The sequence below is a fragment of the Sodiomyces alcalophilus genome (assembly GCF_042370955.1).
Source record: "Sodiomyces alcalophilus JCM 7366 unplaced genomic scaffold ACRALscaffold_1, whole genome shotgun sequence".
Classification (NCBI taxonomy): Eukaryota; Fungi; Ascomycota; class Sordariomycetes; order Glomerellales; family Plectosphaerellaceae; genus Sodiomyces; species Sodiomyces alcalophilus.
The window spans coordinates 5,365,445-5,382,608 of record NW_027263532.1 but is presented as its reverse complement, the minus strand read 5'-3'; the positions used below and the strand labels follow the sequence as shown (position 1 = coordinate 5,382,608).

General features: G+C 54.9%; 8 protein-coding genes across 8 annotated transcripts; 4 read left to right on the top strand and 4 right to left on the bottom strand.

Annotated features, from left to right (window-relative positions):
- Positions 1 to 120: 120 nt before the first annotated feature.
- ACRALDRAFT_2131493 (uncharacterized protein) lies at positions 121 to 1,563 on the top strand. The gene has a single exon (XM_071024016.1). It carries the CDS (start codon positions 248 to 250, stop codon positions 1,499 to 1,501), a length of 1,254 nt encoding a protein of 417 aa, XP_070880155.1. The 5' UTR covers positions 121 to 247; the 3' UTR covers positions 1,502 to 1,563.
- Positions 1,564 to 2,886: 1,323 nt separating this feature from the next.
- ACRALDRAFT_1066497 (uncharacterized protein) lies at positions 2,887 to 3,654 on the bottom strand (the record flags this gene model as incomplete). The annotated part of the gene is made up of 2 exons (XM_071017354.1): positions 2,887 to 3,562; positions 3,617 to 3,654. The coding sequence occupies 2 exons, from the start codon at positions 3,652 to 3,654 to the stop codon at positions 2,887 to 2,889; spliced, it is 714 nt and encodes a 237-aa protein (XP_070880154.1).
- Positions 3,655 to 4,057: 403 nt separating this feature from the next.
- On the bottom strand, positions 4,058 to 6,766 carry ACRALDRAFT_1078424 (uncharacterized protein). The gene is made up of 2 exons (XM_071018774.1): positions 6,547 to 6,766; positions 4,058 to 6,491 (listed from the first exon to the last, which is right to left on the bottom strand). Exons 1-2 carry the CDS (start codon positions 6,643 to 6,645, stop codon positions 4,332 to 4,334), a joined length of 2,259 nt encoding a protein of 752 aa, XP_070880153.1. The 5' UTR covers positions 6,646 to 6,766; the 3' UTR covers positions 4,058 to 4,331.
- Positions 6,767 to 7,102: 336 nt separating this feature from the next.
- ACRALDRAFT_1053389 (uncharacterized protein) lies at positions 7,103 to 7,960 on the top strand (the record flags this gene model as incomplete). The annotated part of the gene is made up of 2 exons (XM_071015776.1): positions 7,103 to 7,481; positions 7,590 to 7,960. 2 exons carry the CDS (start codon positions 7,103 to 7,105, stop codon positions 7,958 to 7,960), a joined length of 750 nt encoding a protein of 249 aa, XP_070880152.1.
- A 709-nt stretch (positions 7,961 to 8,669) lies between these two features.
- ACRALDRAFT_2039616 (uncharacterized protein) lies at positions 8,670 to 9,707 on the top strand (the record flags this gene model as incomplete). Its single annotated transcript, XM_071020975.1, has 3 exons — positions 8,670 to 8,805; positions 8,896 to 9,007; positions 9,092 to 9,707. The coding sequence occupies 3 exons, from the start codon at positions 8,670 to 8,672 to the stop codon at positions 9,705 to 9,707; spliced, it is 864 nt and encodes a 287-aa protein (XP_070880151.1).
- A 426-nt stretch (positions 9,708 to 10,133) lies between these two features.
- Positions 10,134 to 11,553, bottom strand: ACRALDRAFT_1066500 (uncharacterized protein; the record flags this gene model as incomplete). The annotated part of the gene is made up of 3 exons (XM_071017355.1): positions 10,134 to 10,173; positions 10,277 to 11,121; positions 11,185 to 11,553. The coding sequence occupies 3 exons, from the start codon at positions 11,551 to 11,553 to the stop codon at positions 10,134 to 10,136; spliced, it is 1,254 nt and encodes a 417-aa protein (XP_070880150.1).
- Positions 11,554 to 12,118: 565 nt separating this feature from the next.
- Positions 12,119 to 12,585, bottom strand: ACRALDRAFT_1059205 (uncharacterized protein). Its single transcript, XM_071015991.1, has one exon. The coding sequence runs from the start codon at positions 12,467 to 12,469 to the stop codon at positions 12,218 to 12,220; it is 252 nt and encodes an 83-aa protein (XP_070880149.1). The 5' UTR covers positions 12,470 to 12,585; the 3' UTR covers positions 12,119 to 12,217.
- A 1,588-nt stretch (positions 12,586 to 14,173) lies between these two features.
- Positions 14,174 to 17,072, top strand: ACRALDRAFT_2024983 (uncharacterized protein; the record flags this gene model as incomplete). Its single annotated transcript, XM_071020281.1, has 3 exons — positions 14,174 to 14,294; positions 14,372 to 15,739; positions 15,898 to 17,072. 3 exons carry the CDS (start codon positions 14,174 to 14,176, stop codon positions 17,070 to 17,072), a joined length of 2,664 nt encoding a protein of 887 aa, XP_070880148.1.
- Positions 17,073 to 17,164: the final 92 nt, after the last annotated feature.

Below are 17,164 nucleotides of genomic sequence, written 5' to 3'. Positions count from 1 at the left end.
TGGATCAATCACACAGTACGTACCGGTACCTAGGTACCGTAACAAAAGGTACTTCGTACTATGCCAAGGGGCAAGCTCCCATGCTCGGAATTTCACTTGGAGAGCTCTAACATTTGGTCCCTCGACATCAGACGCAGCTAATCATCACCTTGCGCCCATAAAAGACAAAACCATCCGTCTCACCGGCAGGATGATAAGTTCTGGTCGACAATAATCACCTTCTCCGCCTCCCCTACAGCTCCCCGCGATGCCCCTCGAAATTGCCTTCCATGTCATCGAGAATGGCCCTCCCCAATGGGTCCGCGACAACCTCGGACTTCTCGTCAAAACCTTTACGACTCTGGCCATCCTCACACTTACCAAACTATGGCTCAGCGGCGCCTCGAATCCGGCCGACCGGGACATGCACGGGAGGGTCATAATGGTCACGGGCGGGACGTCGGGAATAGGTGCTAGGGTCGCCTTCGAGTTGGCCAGACGCGGCGCCCAGCTCGTCCTCCTCACCCAGACGCCCGTATCGGACCCTTTCCTGGTCGACCACATCAACGACCTGCGCGAACGCACCAAGAACAACCTCATCTACGCCGAGCAAGTCGACCTCACGTCGTTGCACAGCATCCGGCAGTTCGCCACCAAGTGGATCGACAACGCCCCGCCCCGCCGCCTGGACATGATCGTGCTGGCCGCCGCCACCTTCACGACACCCGGGCAACCGCAGAATAAGACCGACGAGGGAATCGAGGAGACGTGGATGGTCAACTACCTGGCCAACTTCCACCTCCTCGCCATCCTCAGCCCCGCTCTTCGCGCCCAGCCTTTCGACCGGGACGTCCGCATCATCTTCACCACCTGTTCGTCGTACATCGGCTCGCTGCCATTGTCCCAAGCCCTGGAGGATACGAACTGGTCGCCCGGGGCGGCATATAAGAGGAGCAAGTTGGCGCTCATGACGTTCGGCATGGCCTTCCAGAAACATCTAGACGCCTATAAGCGGCCGGACGGGTTGCCCATGAACGCCCGCATGATCCTGGTCGATCCGGGCTACTCGCGCTCCCCCGGGATGCGCCGCTGGTTGACACGCGGGTCGCTCTGGGGCCTCCTCGTCTACCTTCTCGCCTACCCGCTGCCCTGGCTTTTCCTCAAGAGCCCCTTCATGGGCGCGCAGTCCATCCTGTACGCGGCCATGGAGCAAGACCTGGGCCGGGGTGCCGGCGGGAAGATGATCAAGGAGTGCAGGGAGGTGGACTTTGCGCGGAAAGACGTGCACGACGAGGAGCTGGCGAAGAAGCTCTGGGAAGAGAGCGACGCGCTCATCGAGAAGGTGGAGAAGGAACAGGCGCTGAAACGAGCGAAGAAGAAGGCGCGGGAGGAAGAGAAGGCGAAGGAGGCCGAGGAGGCTGAGAAGATCAAGGAAGTCGAGAGCCTGGTTCGGGATATCAAGAAGGGCAGGGAGGCTCAGAAGGCAAAGGGGAAGAAGAAATCGAAAAAGGCCAACACGTAGACTAGACACATATATTACGGATATATTCACTTGAAGCGACTTGACATTGAAGTATGGTTGTCCGTTAATCCCTTTGCCTATACTTGTATGCGTCGCCCCCCCTATCGGTGCGCCGTAATTCACTCGTGATAGCAGCCGACTGCAGCCCAGGCGATGTCTCCGGCCCGGCCCACCAATACGTACCCGGCTAGGCTCGGATACACATGCATGACGACATGCCGAGTCCCTCACCTCTTCCAATTGCCAGACCGCACTTCCAATATCAGTACTGCTTCTACACGATAAACTTGCATTCCATGCGCCTGGTCAAGCTCATCTAATCGCGATGCCAATGGACACACCAAACTCAACCCCGGTCGCAACACCCGCCGGGCCCCAGCCCCATCTCCAAAGCGTCTGGGAGCAGCACGCTCACAATGCGTCCGCACGGCATCCCGTCTTCTTCACGGACAGGTTAAGGAAATCCCACGTCGAAATGGGCCCCGCGTCATTGTTCAGCCCCGTGGCTCATGGATACGTGTATCGCGACGCGGGTCGTGCCGGGAACGACGCGGGACCGAAGTTGTAATTCCGATGCGCACGACTTCCATGGACTCGGCAACTTCCTTTTGAGGTCGCAGGGTGAGAGAAAAGGCGACACGGCTTGGATAGCCCGGTGTTTCTTTTCGATTTCTTCTCTGGTCGCATGTGATGCTTCGTTTATCGAAATGGTGAGCGCATTTCTGTTGAACACTGAAATCTACTACGGGCCGAGGATGTTGACCATGTCCAGTAAATCGATAATCGTCTTGACATACAGGCGTCCGTCATTCCCAGCACCAAATTGACGCGTCCCGTTTCATCTTGCATTCCGGACTCTCCAAGGACCAGACAGAAACGTCTCTCCATTACCCGTCAATACCACCACGGATCACGTAAAGAAGTGATTAGGAAGTTCAAGAATTGACGCCCTCGCTGTTATGATTATCAACTTGGAGATTACGGGGATCAACACGTAGAGGATTCCTATCCCCTGAAGGGAGCATTGGAAATGGGGAGCTTGTTGGACCGCAAACGGTGTGCAATCGCGGTCGTGATCCATCATGATTCGTTAGTAGTTGTTGAGGAGGAAAGACAATACGACGAGACCAAGCACGGCGTTTACTATCAAAGAATACTGATATCTGTATACTTGCTATTGTCCCGTATTCCCGTTCGCCAGCCAGTCTCCACCACACTGCCCAAAACGAAACGTCGGCGCATAGTAAATAAATGTGAATAATAAATACAAATTCCAAAGTGGAAGTGAAGAAACCCACCCTTCGGCTTGGAGCAACGCACTCCCCGAAAACTCCAGGGCCATGACCCAAAAAGAAAAAAGGAAAGAAAAAGTGCCGTTCAGCGGGCTAGCCCCTAATCGCAATGACCATGACGGCAATGATGAGAATGACAATAACGACCAGCAACGTCATGAGCTTGACATTCTTCCACCACATCTTGCGCTTCAGACCACGGCTGCGAACGCGAAACTCGCGCGCGCTGCCCCCGAGGCGGTCCGTCTTGTCGACGAGCAGGTCAATGCGCTCGCCGCGCTCCAGGAGGCCCTCGATGTTGCGCGTCATGATCCCCCGGACGTCGTCAATCTCCTGCTGCACGTTGGTGATGGCGTCGTCGCGGCCGCCGGACGTGGTGCCGTATTCGACCATGAGGCGCCGGAGGTCGTCGTTGAAGCTGGCCGCGCCATAGTTGGGGAGGTCGGGGAAGTACGTGCTGGACGGCGGCAGGCGCTCGAAGAAGCGGCGCCGGATCTCGAAGAGGAAGCCGAAGGGGATACGGCGGCCCAGGCTTGCGTCGGCGATGACGAGGAACGTCAGGCCGCCGGCGCCCGAGTCCGGGTCGTTGGGATGGTCGGCCGGCGACTCGGCTATGTAGTGGATGTGGTGGGTGCCATGGGTGTAGGTAAGCTTTTGGCTCGTGGAGTGTTCGATCTTGGGGAGAATGAGCGAGGCGAGGGACGAGGTTTGCGAAGAGGCGGATGTGGTGCATTCGCTGAGGATGGTGTTGTTGTGGGCAATGCAGGAGCTAGAGCGTCTGTTAGCCAAGGTAGAGCCTAGGAGCCGATGTCATTGCCCGTACTAGAGGAGCGGCGTAGCCGGCGTTGATGAGGAAGCCATGGCGACGATGGACTGATCGAGTCCACGCCGAGACTGACTGGGGTCGAAGGCGAAAGAGGCTGATCGGCTGGGTGTGTGCTTTACGACAGACAGATGGATTGAGATGCGAGAATAGGTCTGTTGTCGTGGTGGAAAGTTATCGAGGGAGGTAACGACTTGGTATGAGGTCTTCGGCCAGGTTTCAGAGCTTCACGATGACGACTGCGACCACCCAGATACACAGTGCAAAGACTTCCCCACTTTCATCACTTCATTAGAGACATCTTTTCAGTCATAGTATATTATGCTTAACTGCATTAACTCGATAGTTGCACGGCAAGACGTGATCCAACCTACACGTGTAACTCCATGCCTTTTGCATGCGAGCTTCACTTTCGGAATTGTATTCGGCGAGGCTATTAGTGTTCTGAAGAGTTGGGATATATTCCCCTTTTTATTGATGAAATTCGAAGATTTGTGAGATCCTGCTGTAAAGCTTTGGTACATTCGGGGCATTCAAGCCTGTCGTGATGAAAACCACTTCCATCCCCAACGCCCTCTATACGCTCTTGTCCGAACATATCCGCAGATGATGGTACAGTACTAGGTATACATATGGAACGAAATTTATGAGCCAGCGGCCGAGTCGCAAGGCCGCCTCAAGGTCTTCCCAAGGTGTTCGGTTGTTTGCTGAGAAATCATCGTGAGCTGGCGCCGCCAGCATCAAGCTGGTCGTATTCCCGAACCTCCTCGACCAACGGCTCTTCGTGGCCCGGCTCGTTCCATTTCCCAGGGCCCTGTTCGGCCACCGCCTCCGCCGCACCGGTGACGCTCTCGCCGAAAACGCGCTGCTGCTCCCGCTCCCGCTTGAGAGCCTCTCTACGCCGGACGTCGCGCAGCATCTCATGCTTGTCCGTGCGGAACGATACCGAGGTGTCGAGGTACTGCTCAATCTTTGCCTGCACGAGGCCCTTCACGTGGAATGCCAGCTTCTGGCTGACGAACACGTTGGGGAACCGGTAGCTCATCCACAGGTAGAGCGTGATGGCGTGGTGCAGCGACTCGACGTGGCGGAGGTAGTCGCGGCCGTTCCCGCGGTAATCGTCCACCGTCTTGTCCAGGATCTCGAGGTCGACCTGCCTCAGGTCACACAATGCGCCCCCCTTCCGGGTCGCGAGACAGCGGGCCATGGCCTGGACAAGAGCCGGCATGCCGGGTTCGCGCAATTGGACGGGCGCGTTCATCATGGCGAGCCGTTCGTGAATGGTGAGCGGGTAGCTCTGGATGGCATCGGCCATCTGAAGAGCGTCGGGAGAGATTTCCACGAGAAACATGGGCGAAACCCGCGCGAGCTCTCGAATCCGCAGCAACAGAAAAGAGAGCGGAGTATCAGGGGGCAAGTATTCGGAAAAGCGTTCCAGGATGAACGCCGGCGGGCTGATGTAGGCCGCTTCTAATGGTTCGATGGCCGATTCAAAGGCCTCCCGAACGGGTTCTAAATCCAGTTGGTCGAGCGTAGTGACGTAGCCCTTTTTGCCGTCTGCCGGGTCGCTGCCAACGTCGAGGGCGGAGTTGCTGTCGACCTGTGCCGCCTCCCGGGCAGTCTTGAATCGACCCGCCCTCCCGCCAATTTGCTTCGTCTCGGACGTCGTCAGGCGACGAACGTTCGTCCCGTCGAATTTGGTGACAGTCTCGAAAACTACGCGTTTGATTTCGAGATTCAGGCCCATGCCGACGGCATCACTGGCGACCAGAAAATCGTAGTCATTATCAGGGTCGTTGAAAAGAGCAGCCTGCTGTGCTCGCGTCTCGGGCGGTAGAGAACCATAGACAATAGCGCAGCGGCGACCCGTCTCCTCCTCGATAGCCTTCTTCAAGCCGTGAAGATTAACACGGCTGAAAGCAATGACGGCGTCGCCCTTGCGCAGATTCTTGAGGTCGTTGTTTAAACTCTCGTTCATGGTCTCCAGCGGACTAAGCCGCTTGTAGCGATGCACGATACACTTGTCCCCGATGGCGGCGCAAATGGATCGAATCAGATCTACGGCGCGTTCCTCGCCGCAGAGGTGGACCTCTTTGGCCATGACGCCGAGTAGAGCTTGTGTCCATGCCCAGCCGCGATCCGGATCTCCGATCATCTGGATTTCGTCAAGGACGGCCACGTCGACGACTTGATTCAGGGGCGTCATCTCCACGGTGCAGCTGATGAAGTACTTGTCGGCATCCGGGGGTATACGCTGCTCCTCTCCCGTCACCATAGCACAGGGCTTCCCCTTGGCCTGAAACCGGGCGTAGATCTCCTGGGCCAGCAGACGCAACGGCCCTCCGTAGATGCCCGAGTTGGCCGATTCAAGCGCCTTCAGGGCGTGATAGGTCTTGCCCGAGTTGGTCGGCCCAACATGGAGGTGGATGGTTCGTTGCATGGCCCTGGTAGCAGGGAACCACTCCATCGGGTACCGGAAGTCGGCAAGCTGTTTCTGGCTTTTGCCCACTGCACCCGTGAGCCGGGCACGAATCATGAAGCTCTGGAAGGAATATCGAATCTCGGAGGCCAGGCCCTTGACATCGCCGCGGATAAAAGCATTTCGAAGCGCCCAAAAGAGTGGATTCGTGTTCCGGTTATCGTTGCCTCGCTCGGCCATGGCCATGGCCTGGGCTATTGTCTTGCGAAACAATACGACTTCATTCGCAAGTGCATGGCTGCTTCGTATCCCAAAACCCTTCAAATCGTGTCTAATATCGGAAGAGCTCATCTCGTCGACGATCCTGTTGAACTGTGTGTTGACCATGGATTTGAACACTTCATATTTCTTCTTCCGTGGAGTTCTCGAGCTCGAGTGGGCCAAGGGACTTCCGGTCTGGTCAATCATTTCGTTAGCACCATAGTGACACCCGAAGGTGGAATGAACACACCTTGAACAGCACGGGGGAGCTTGTCGCGAAGCCATTTCGGAACGACGGCCTTGCGCAGGCCGCCGGGCGACAGACAACGGCTCGCAGGAGTAGCTTCATGGTGGTTCAATCCAAGCTAGCAACCTCATGGCTGGGTGTTTCCAATCCGATGGTCTGAGAGGATTTAGGGCCGTTGAAAAGTCTAGATAAAAGTGAGGCGGAAAATCTGAATCATAGTCGTAATGTTGTTCGAGCAGGATGGTTTGACAAAGGCCGGACAGCTGAGCACACGGATGGCGTTCAAGGCCAGAGACGCGCCGGGACACAAATTTTGGACACGATAAGAGCCGATAAGAGCCGATAAGATAAGAGATGTATTCGGCTTATCGGCCATGTCGTCACCGACGTCTAGGCAGACCACGCAAAACCCCACCGCGGGGCAACTACCACCTCAGGTACTATACCCATATCGTACGAAGAAAGTAGAACAGTACCTACACTACAGTTTCTTGCGTCTTTGATTCATTACCCATACAACTCGGAAGCTCCTACGAACACACGAAATCACAGCCACATCATGTCGACCATCCCGAACCCAGACCCGGCCCCCGGGACCTCTCCGGCTTTCATTCCCCTGGAAGCCAACCCAGAGCTTATGACTACACTGCTCCATAAACTGGGCCTCTCGTCGGCGTTGCAAATCCACGATGTCTACTCTTTGACCGACCCAGACTTGCTCGCCTTTATCCCTCGACCCGCTCTCGCGCTACTCCTCGTCTTCCCGGTCTCGGCCACGTACGAAAGCCATCGCCTCGCCGAAGACGCCCTATTAGAAGAATACAAAGGCAAGGGCGATGCGGAACCTGTCGTTTGGTTTCGTCAGACCATCCGCAATGCTTGTGGCTTGATGGGGCTCCTGCACGCTGTTGCCAACGGCCCAGCACGCGACTACATTGGTAATTCTTCCTCCTCATGACCTATTTCAACCTTCCACTTTATCTAGATACTCATTCAGCTTTACCTCCCCACCATTCCCAACTCGATCTGACACATGACAACTGTAGAGAAGCCGTCTGATCTCGACTCGCTCCTCTCTCGAGCATTACCCCTGCCGCCAGCCGAGCGTGCACAACTCCTCGAACGCAGCGAATCGCTCGCATCGGCCCACCGCGAGGCCGCATCGCAGGGCGCCACGTCGGCACCTGAGGCGACGGACGACGTGGACTTGCACTACGTCTGCTTCGTGAAGGGCACGGACGGGACGCTGTGGGAACTGGACGGGCGGCGCAAGGGACCCCTGAAGCGCGGCACTCTCGAGGAAAGTGAAGACGTTCTTAGCCAGAAGGCCTTGGCCGTGGGTCCGTTGAAGTTTTTGGAAAGGGAAGGGGCCGACTTGCGATTCAGCGCCGTAGCGCTCGCCGGCTCGACGGATTGATCGGTGAACCGTGGGTAAGGGGCATCGTGTGAGAGTCCCCGCAAGTAGCGATGACGTGGGAAAAGAATATATACGCTGCCATAGCTAAACTACCCTTGTTAGGTCACTTTAAGCGGCTCGAGACTGGGGAGTTGGTGCATTGCACCGATGGGTTCTCTGTGCACTATTCCAGGGAGAACAGAAACGTCAGTTCGAATCGGTGAGACTACACGGGATCAGAAGCGGATACCTTCCTTTAGAGCCTTGCTATCTTGACAGGCAGACTTGGAGTTGCCGTTCGCCCGTTCAATGCAAAGCTATGAGACGGTCTACCAGCCAAGAAATGTCATCGCACACTGCGCCCACAAACCAATACTACCCTCACAACACATCATAAGCACCAGACCTTCAACCCTAGCAGCAGTATCGAGGTGTCACTATTCTTTCTGTCCTTCTGTTTTTCCACATACAGGGAGACATGGTTAGGTCGGTCCGGCCAGGACTTGATATTTTATTTTTATTCTTAGTTTCCTCTGATTCTTGCCTTTTATTTCGTTATATTTTATTTATTATAATTCTTACCCCGCTCTTCTTATTCCCACTGTGCACGGTCGGGGTTGTTGAGGTTGAGGCTCATTCCTCATTCCTTCTTCAATCCACTACCCCTAACCAACACTCCAGCACTTCGATTTTGTCTGACACTGCGGGTATTTCGTTTCCAGGGAGAACCATGGCGACACAGAACTCCGAGCCGTTGCCCGTGTGGCTCAACCCGTCATACTCGAGACAAATCGTGAAAGGAAATCTAATGGCATTGAGTGCGCGGCCCAAGGTAGTAGAACAAGGAGAGTGGATCGCACACCAAGGTATGTTCCCAAGTCCACGGCCCACAACTGTCAGCATCGCACTGCAGGTACGGCGGCGGTGGTGTTTGTGCTCCTCTGACACGGGTGTAGTTGTTGAAAACTACCGGAACTTATGGAACTTTGTTCGCGTGGTTCGCGAGAAGGAGGAAGATGGCACGAGCATCTGCAATGCCACATCATGCCCCAAGATGTCGGCCGGCCCGTACGTCCCACGCCCCCCAGATTTAATGTCAACGCATGCCGTCCTCCGTCCTCGGGGTCCCAACTGACGGACGGACGCACGCAGCAACCACTCTTACACATGGCTCAACAGTCGCTATCAGCCAGTCGAGCTCCCGGCTTGCGAGTACATGACTCTCATGCAGCGCTGGATCGGCGGCAAGGTGAACGACGAGAGGCTCTTCCCCACCGACCCCGCCGGGGTTTCTTGGGCGCCGAATCCTTCCGCTGTGCCACCCACCGCCAACCAATCGGCCTCCCAGCACCAGGTCCAACCCGAACCGGAGCTCGCTTCCGAGGCCGGCGGCCCACCGGAGTTCGCAGACGCGGACCAGGACGGGGAAGAAAACTGGGTCGGCAGGCGCAGCGGGTTTCCCAAGGAATTCGCCAACGTCAGCCGTACCATCTTCCTGCAAATGCTGCGTGTGTATGCGCACCTCTACCACAACCACTTTGTGGAGCCCTTTTACCATCTCAACTTGGAGAAGCAGCTGAACAGCTGCTTTTCGCATTTTCTCGTGACGGCGGCGTCTCTCGACATGCTGAGGAAGGAGGACCTGGAACCCGTACAAAGCCTCCTCGACCTTTGGGCCGCCAGCGGCATATTTCCTCAGGAGAGCAAGGCCTACCGGCTGGCTAATGTTATGAATGGGAGCATGATCTTGCAGCTGGCTGCTTTTTAGCCCTCATAACGACGTGCCAGTGAGTAGAGTATAATAGGGAATAATATAATCTAAATAAATAAGGAAGCGAAGGACACAAAAAAGATGAAAGACAAAAAAAAAGAAAAGCAAACGAGCCAAGGAAAATAAAAGACGTAATTCCGAACGAGCCCTGGGCTTGTCGGATCTGCCCATTCGGTGAGTAAGAGCGACAGATATTAACCGTTGACCAGTTCGGACAAAGAGATGGGGAACGCGTCTCCATTTCGCTTCTTGGAATTCACCATACGAAAGTGTGAATGAAATCCTATTGGATATAGAGAAAGACGGTGCGGTTGTCGAGTCTTAAATGACCTGGTTGATGCTTCTCATAAATAAGCCACATTTATAGGCCGGATATCATTTTGAATAGGCTCTATAGCCGGGCCCTTTCATTAAGAAAAGCTATCAAGACCGAGAAACATCAACAAGCCAAACAGTGGGATTACTATTATAATAAACCAGGTTATAAATTATCTGTCTTAACTACTCTTAACTGCTGTTTGCGTAGATTCTTGCTCGATATCATCTTCTTCAGACCGTGCCCGAACCTCCGAGCGAATTCGCCCACACGCTCCCTTTTGCCACTCTGGGGCTCGGACTCAGTAGCAGACTGAGTAGTCTCTTCGCGCTCGAAAGAAATCATATAAATATGGGCCGCCCGTGCGTTAAGAGCTTGAGCGGCCTCTGCACTGATCCAAGCCGTCTGCCAAAGTAGGTTTTTGTTGCAGGGGAACTGTCCCAGGGCGGACTGAATATACGGCAAGTCCTTGCCATGGACAAGATCCGGAAAATCGTCTGTCGATTGGCCGTGGATACTGCGGACTACATTGCGCCAGAAGTCTCCGGCCTTACCGGACGACTCCTGCATGGCTAGGCTGCTCCATTCCGTCTCTTGGCCTACTGGGATCTGGTAATGCGTCAATCCATTAGGAGCAGGCTGAGAGGACCAGAACTTGATGACGACGACGCCCTGGTATGTCTGCCCGCGGAATTCGAAGGTGTTACGGAGAGCGTTGCTCTCAGTAGGGCCGGGAGGATCTTCGATGACACTGGCTTTGAAGACCGCCCAGAGGAACGCTCTCATCACGGAGAATGACGTGAAGATGGCTTGGGTTTCTCCGGGGGGGAAGATCTGAGACCTTGAGGTAAAGCGAGAGAGTCTGGTCGGAGTGGAAGCGAGCGATTCCATTACCGCAGTAGTAGGAGTCGTTCCATGAAAGACCTCGGCACCATTTGTGGCCGAAGGGGTCCAGCCAACAAGCCGAAGGCGTTCGAAGGTAGAGATAAAAGGTGCATCTGGGTTAGTTTGCCAGGCTTGCTTCAAGGTTTTGCCCCTCAGATGAATCTGAGTTACGGGCAAGGGTTCGTCGGGTTCGTCGGAGGTGCCGTCGAACTGGAACATCGCGAGAGTACTCATTGCCCTAAGGGTCTTGCTCTTGCCTCTGGCCTGACGTACACAAGCATCGAAACAGCCATCGCCGATGATTGTTGCCCATTGCAGATAGGAGTAGTGGCCGATGAAAGCATCAGAAACGGGAGAACCGCAGAGGTTGTCGAACGCCTCGCACTTCTCCTTGAAATTCTGAAGAAACTGGTCGTTGAAAAGCCCTTGCATGTTGGCAATGAAGTCGTCCACAGATATGGGGGGTTGGCGGAGCTTCAGAGCAACAGATGTATCGTCAGGACCTGGGGGAACGAGGATGCGTTCCACGGCTGAATGAAGATGACGTTCGGGATAGAAGGCATAGGCGACGTCTCTGCAGAAAACGGTCTTGCTAACGTGGGGAGCGAGCTGCTTCCGGAGTTCGGCTTCGATAGAAGCCATCTTGAACACGTATTCCGCTTCAAGGCGCCTGAAGGGGGTTGAGGAAAAGATGGGGCAAATGGATTTGAAGATAGACGTGGGTTTCTCGGTCCTTTTCTTCTGTTGAAATGACTTGTTGCCCTTGTTCTGCGATCCAGTACGTCCGAAAGAGAGTGGGCGGCACATGGATCCAGATCTGGGAGAGACCTCAGCGTCGCAGGGCGCCATATATAATAACAGATACACGGAAGATTTGGGCTGTGAGTAGGTAGTTTAGACAAACTTGGTAGGTACGCATTGATAGCTCCTTCCTGCTTCTGTCTCGGTATAGTGCAGTTGCCTTTTATACAAGACAATCACGGATCCATACCTACCTACCTAGGGTAGTCACAAGCAAGGTCAGAATGTTTTTAACTTCAGCCACTTCAAACAATTCACCTCGTGGGTAAGATGTTGTTATTTCTAAGTTTTCTTCCAGAACCTAACGGCAGGGTAATTGCTTAAGGCCCTGTTCGACAATCGTACCTAATTGGCGACTTGCGGCAAAAAAATGCACCACCGATGGTATAAGCGCACCTTATTATATGATATTTTCAGCGTAAATGCATTTTTTAAACATACCCCTGACACCCTCTATCGTACGTAGGTGTGGGTTTGTGACTGGTGTCCTCGTCGCAATCCAACGTCAAGCGCTGTCATTTGTTTGGTTATACAATGCCGCATTTTCCTTGCGTTGAATATGAGCTGTGTAAATCATGAAAACCCTCGTCTGCATAACATATGGTCGTTTGCTGTAAACTGGGCGATGGTGTGTTTGCAACTTAGCTCCTATGCGAGCTGCCGAGCAGGACTGGTTTGTCGCACCTCTCGCCGCTCCACGTCTATCGTTGCCGTGCCACAGCAGCGTGTCTCCCGTTGTATAAATGTCGATGTCCATGGACACGGGTAGGAACCGTCAGCCTTTGATGTTGTTCACCTCTCCAATCCATGCATGCTGCATGTCCAGGAAGAAAGAAAGCAATTGGGTCCAATAGGGTTGGTTGGATAGAGTGCTTGTCGATCATTCGTATTCGGTGCCTTTGCCGGTGCCGCAGGGTAGGTACGAAGTAGGTACCTGCCTTGAACACGTTGCTGCGTAGGTAGGTAGGTACCACCGTGTATATTGTGTACAACTTGAGAATGGATCCGAGAAGTTACCTGGAGGTACTGCGGAATTTCCGGGTTTTGTGGACCGGCGATCTGTGAAAGCCTTCCATGATCTGCTGCCAGCCGAGCCCATGTTTCTGATTCTCTTATTCGCGCCGTGTGACCGGAACACCGGATGGAATGCAGGGGTTTGGTTGGATGAGAGATGATTGTGATTGATTTGGATTTCTTCCTATTTTCTTTTCTTCCTCTTTGGTCTTGGTAGGTATTGACGTCAGGGGAATGTACCCTAGTCCATCGAAGGTGGGGTGGTTTCTGCCAACGAAAAGTGACATTGAAACATGACTTTTACGGAGTACCTACGGAGTAGCACATATTCCACGTTTCGCTGCTGCGAATACGGAGGTCTATACGATTAGGTAAGTACGTAATCTGGTACGGCAGTAACGACTCGACTCGGATCTTACGAATAATTTTTTTTGGAGTCGGTATTACAACTCACACATCTTGTTTTGTCGTCTTGATGGGCTAGAAAACAAATCAAACGGGCTGCTTTCCCTTCGCCTGAGCGAACAAGCAATCAGCCTCCAGAGATCGGCATCGCATCCACGTCCCGTGCTCCGACTTTAGCGTGCTCGCTAGTTGAGCCAACAGCTTGGGCCTCCCAGTCCGTGTCCGTGTCCTCTTCCATCTTATTCGACACGTCCTGTTTTAGCTCGTCTAGATTCCCAAACTCGCGTCAGTATCGCGCAGCATGGTTTCCCACCCTCGCTTATCACGTTAGTCAGTGGAGACCCGACTCTTCTGCCCGCCCTGCAGGCGGCGGGGGCGGACCTAAGCCAAGCCCTACGACTGCACATAGCCTCTAGTCCGTCGCTGTGCTAACCTGATCCAGGGTGCCTACAGACCACGAGCTGGGAGTCTATCGACTGCACAAGGGCTGAGAAGAACCATCGTAACCCGGTTCTACGCTCGATGCGGGAATTCGGCAAATAACCTGCCACCATACCTACGTCCCTTGCCCTTTCCTCCATCGCACCACTGCTACTAGTGCGTTCTACCGCATCGCATCGCGTGTAGCCGCAGAGCCCATTACCATTATCGCGCCTCTCAGCGTTCATAGTCTGTCGGCCTCTTGCTGGTCGAGAACCCGAGACGCACGCACCTACACGGGGACTCCACATAAGCACCTGTCTTCTTCCCTCTTCCCCTTACTGGTAAAGATGGTCTACCCAGCCTTTCGTGGTTGGTTTTGTCCTTCTCTCGTCTCCTTGGTCTTCTTCGACCCATCCACTCCTTTGGTCTTTCATGTGTCGTTTCCTTTCGTCATCTCCTCTGTACTGGTTGCGTCCATTGTATGATATCTAGGCCCTCATCAGATCCCAGCTGTCTCATTTTCCAAGCTGCTTCCCCCTATCCGGTATTACTCCCGACTCGTCCACCGACGTAGTCTCAGGCGCCGTATGGCTGGGTGCCGCCATCGCCCCAGTTCATCATGGGCCTCTTGAGCTTTTTTTCCCTTCGCAGGACCACCGGTGAGTCGCTGGGGGTTTCCACTACCAGCATCGAGGCCCGAGCCTACAACGCTACGCCGCCCTCCCGGGCCCCTTTACAGGGTAAGTTAAGATGGGATAGCCCCCTCAAGGTTGATTAGTACATCGCAGTCAAACTCTTACAACTGCTCTCCGTCCAGGGACGTACCCCGTGGCTGGCAACGGCCCTACAAGTGCACTCGAGACTCTGCAGAGGTCTCAGAGAAGTCTCGCCCTCGATGACGGCTCCGATGACTCGGCTCCCGCACCCTTCGTTCCAAGGCTCCTTGAGCCTGGCGTCGAACGCCCTCAGACTGCTCCTCATAATGCCCGAGTCGGAGACACGCGAAGGAAACTCCATCGTACTAGGAGTAGAAGAGATCCCATGATGCTACTACCACCAGTGGCCTTCCGGAAAACGAGGTCCAGAAAGAGCTCCATTGCCTCAACCACTCATTCTACCCCTGACCCTGTCCGCCGGGTCCTTTCGACCTCTCGCTTGCGCCTCCACTCATCTCCCTCTTCTGTCGCCAACACCCGCGAAGCGTCGATTCTTAGCATGAATTCAGGAAAAGGCTTCGTCGACCTTCTCGATGCGCAGTCGGAGCTCCGACAGCTCAGCTTCCATACCAGACTCAGGGCGGCCGGTGCAAGGGACTACGGCGAGGATGTCGCTGACCGCAATGTTGGCGAGAATGGTGTGGACCTTTCCTCACCTCGGGTGCAAGCCTTTTATGCTTCGATGAACAGAGTCGCGGCCCAACGGCCTTCCACGGCGTCGCAGTCGTTAGACAGCAGCAGCAACCCGGTCGATACCTCAGCCGGGCCCCCATCACACATGCCTATACTGAACCCCTTGACACAACACCCGGTGACACCCGCAGAGCAGGCGTTCCTTGCCAGTCGCAGTCGCAGTCGCACGGAGCAGACGACTCGCCGTTTGTCCGAGACGGGAGCAGACGGGTCGGTCCGGAGACAGTCGCTGGCCTCATACACCACCAGCTCATCCCGCGTATTGACAAATGCTACCACTAGACCGAGGACCATGCACGGACCGAATCGACTTGCATCCGGCGTGTCCGAGGCGAACGCATCGCCAGCACCCACCACCAGTTACACATCTTTATGTACGAACGCCGACCCCGACTTTGACTTTGACCTACGCGACCACCCCGTCCCGAATTTCAGTCCCCAGCTGTCCTCGCCGTTGCCGTCCTTTGCACGGGACTCGGTCTTACTCGCCAAGGCGAACTATTCGCTTCCCCCGACTCTGAGGACCTCAGAAAGGCTCCCTCGCGAGAAGCTATCCGCGAAGTCTTCGGCACACAAGGACTACTCCGCCACTTCCGATCAGCACCTCGCCGCCAGCGGGGTGCGGGCGCAATCTTCAGACAGTAGGGCATCATCGGGGAGATTGTCTCGCCCGAGGAGTCTACGACTCGACATGCCCAGCGACACTCTGCTGGCCGTTTCCGCAATCCGCCATCGCCTTGACCCAGGAAGGGTGTTGCCACTGTCGTCTGCATCTTGTTAGTTTTCAACCCGTTTGTTTGCTTTCGTGTTTCTGTTTTTATAGTACATTGATTTTTCCCCATCCTATTTCTTTCCTCTTTCTTCGCTTAGATTTCGCCATCTTGTCGATGGCATTTACCAAATTCACATGCTGACCCCCACCCCACGACAACAGACACGATGCGCGACGGCCATTTGCAGAACCATGGCTGGGAGGAACCGCCTGTGACATCAAAGAGTCTGGCAGGCTCCATCCATCATGGCCGCAGCACGCAGGACGAAACATACGAAGAGACGGAGATGCCTATTCGCTCCAGCAGCCTGCATCAGTGGTCCGTGTCATCATCCAACACCCCGACCGCGTCGAGCATCAGTTCTCCCTTCCTACGCCCGCAGTCACATCACACTGCCGACACGTCGATCGATATGCCCCCCGTCCTATCGGAAAAGATGACAGGCTACAATCGCCAGGTACAAAGTAGCAGCGCCAGTAGGACCGAAGACGACGCACGCTCCTACCGCACTGCTCTCGCGCCCAACGTACTCGAGTGTATTGCCACCTCCGAAAACCCATTCCCTTGCTTGAATGCCGCCGACATGGACGTCGCCGAGGCTGATCTTATCTTTGACAACTCTATCGTCTTCAATGTCGACGAATGTTTCGACTCCGATGGGGATGTAGATTCTGATTCCGTCATTGGAGGAGGCAGGGCGCGCGGCGAGAGCGAAGGGCACCTGCTATTCCGCGATACAGGGTACGGATTTGGGGGTCTTCAGCTGCCGGGACTCTTCGATGGCATTCCTAGCATCCCCGCCAACACGCAGCTTCAAGATGATGACGAGGGGCCCGGCGTCTCGCCTATTCCGTCCTCGTCCACTCCTCCCCCAGTTCTGCGACGTCCTCGTAGTTCTGTAGTGGCCGATAGCTTCGGGACAGTCGATCACGGCACGTCGTGGGTGGGAACCAGCGCTTTCCATGACTCTGGAGACGAAGACGAAGACGAAGACGACGACGGCAGAGAAAGATATAGTCCATATGACCACAGTCATGATGAAGCGACGTTTTCCGACAGCGACGGCGTCGCTTATGGGCCTTTGGTGCCAGTGGCGAGGAAGGGCAGCGTTAGGCGGTTTTCAGCGATTGGGACCGACCGCGACGCGGCGTCCACTACCAGCCAAGGGGGAGGAGGCTTGGACAGAGTTGATGTGCAAAGGGCTGTGCGGCTCAGGAAAGAAGCCAAGGCGAAATTGAGGGCCGATGGCGTTTTGACGCCGAGACCTGGCCACAGGGGTCGTCGACGCGAACCCTCGAGAGGCCGGACCTTGGATAGGAATGTTTATGCTTGGTGACCGAGCCATTGGGGTGGAATTTAAATGAGCCTACGCGACCACGTTGTCTTTGGGAAGACGCTTTTCTTTTTCATGCGGGAAAGGCGGGAGCT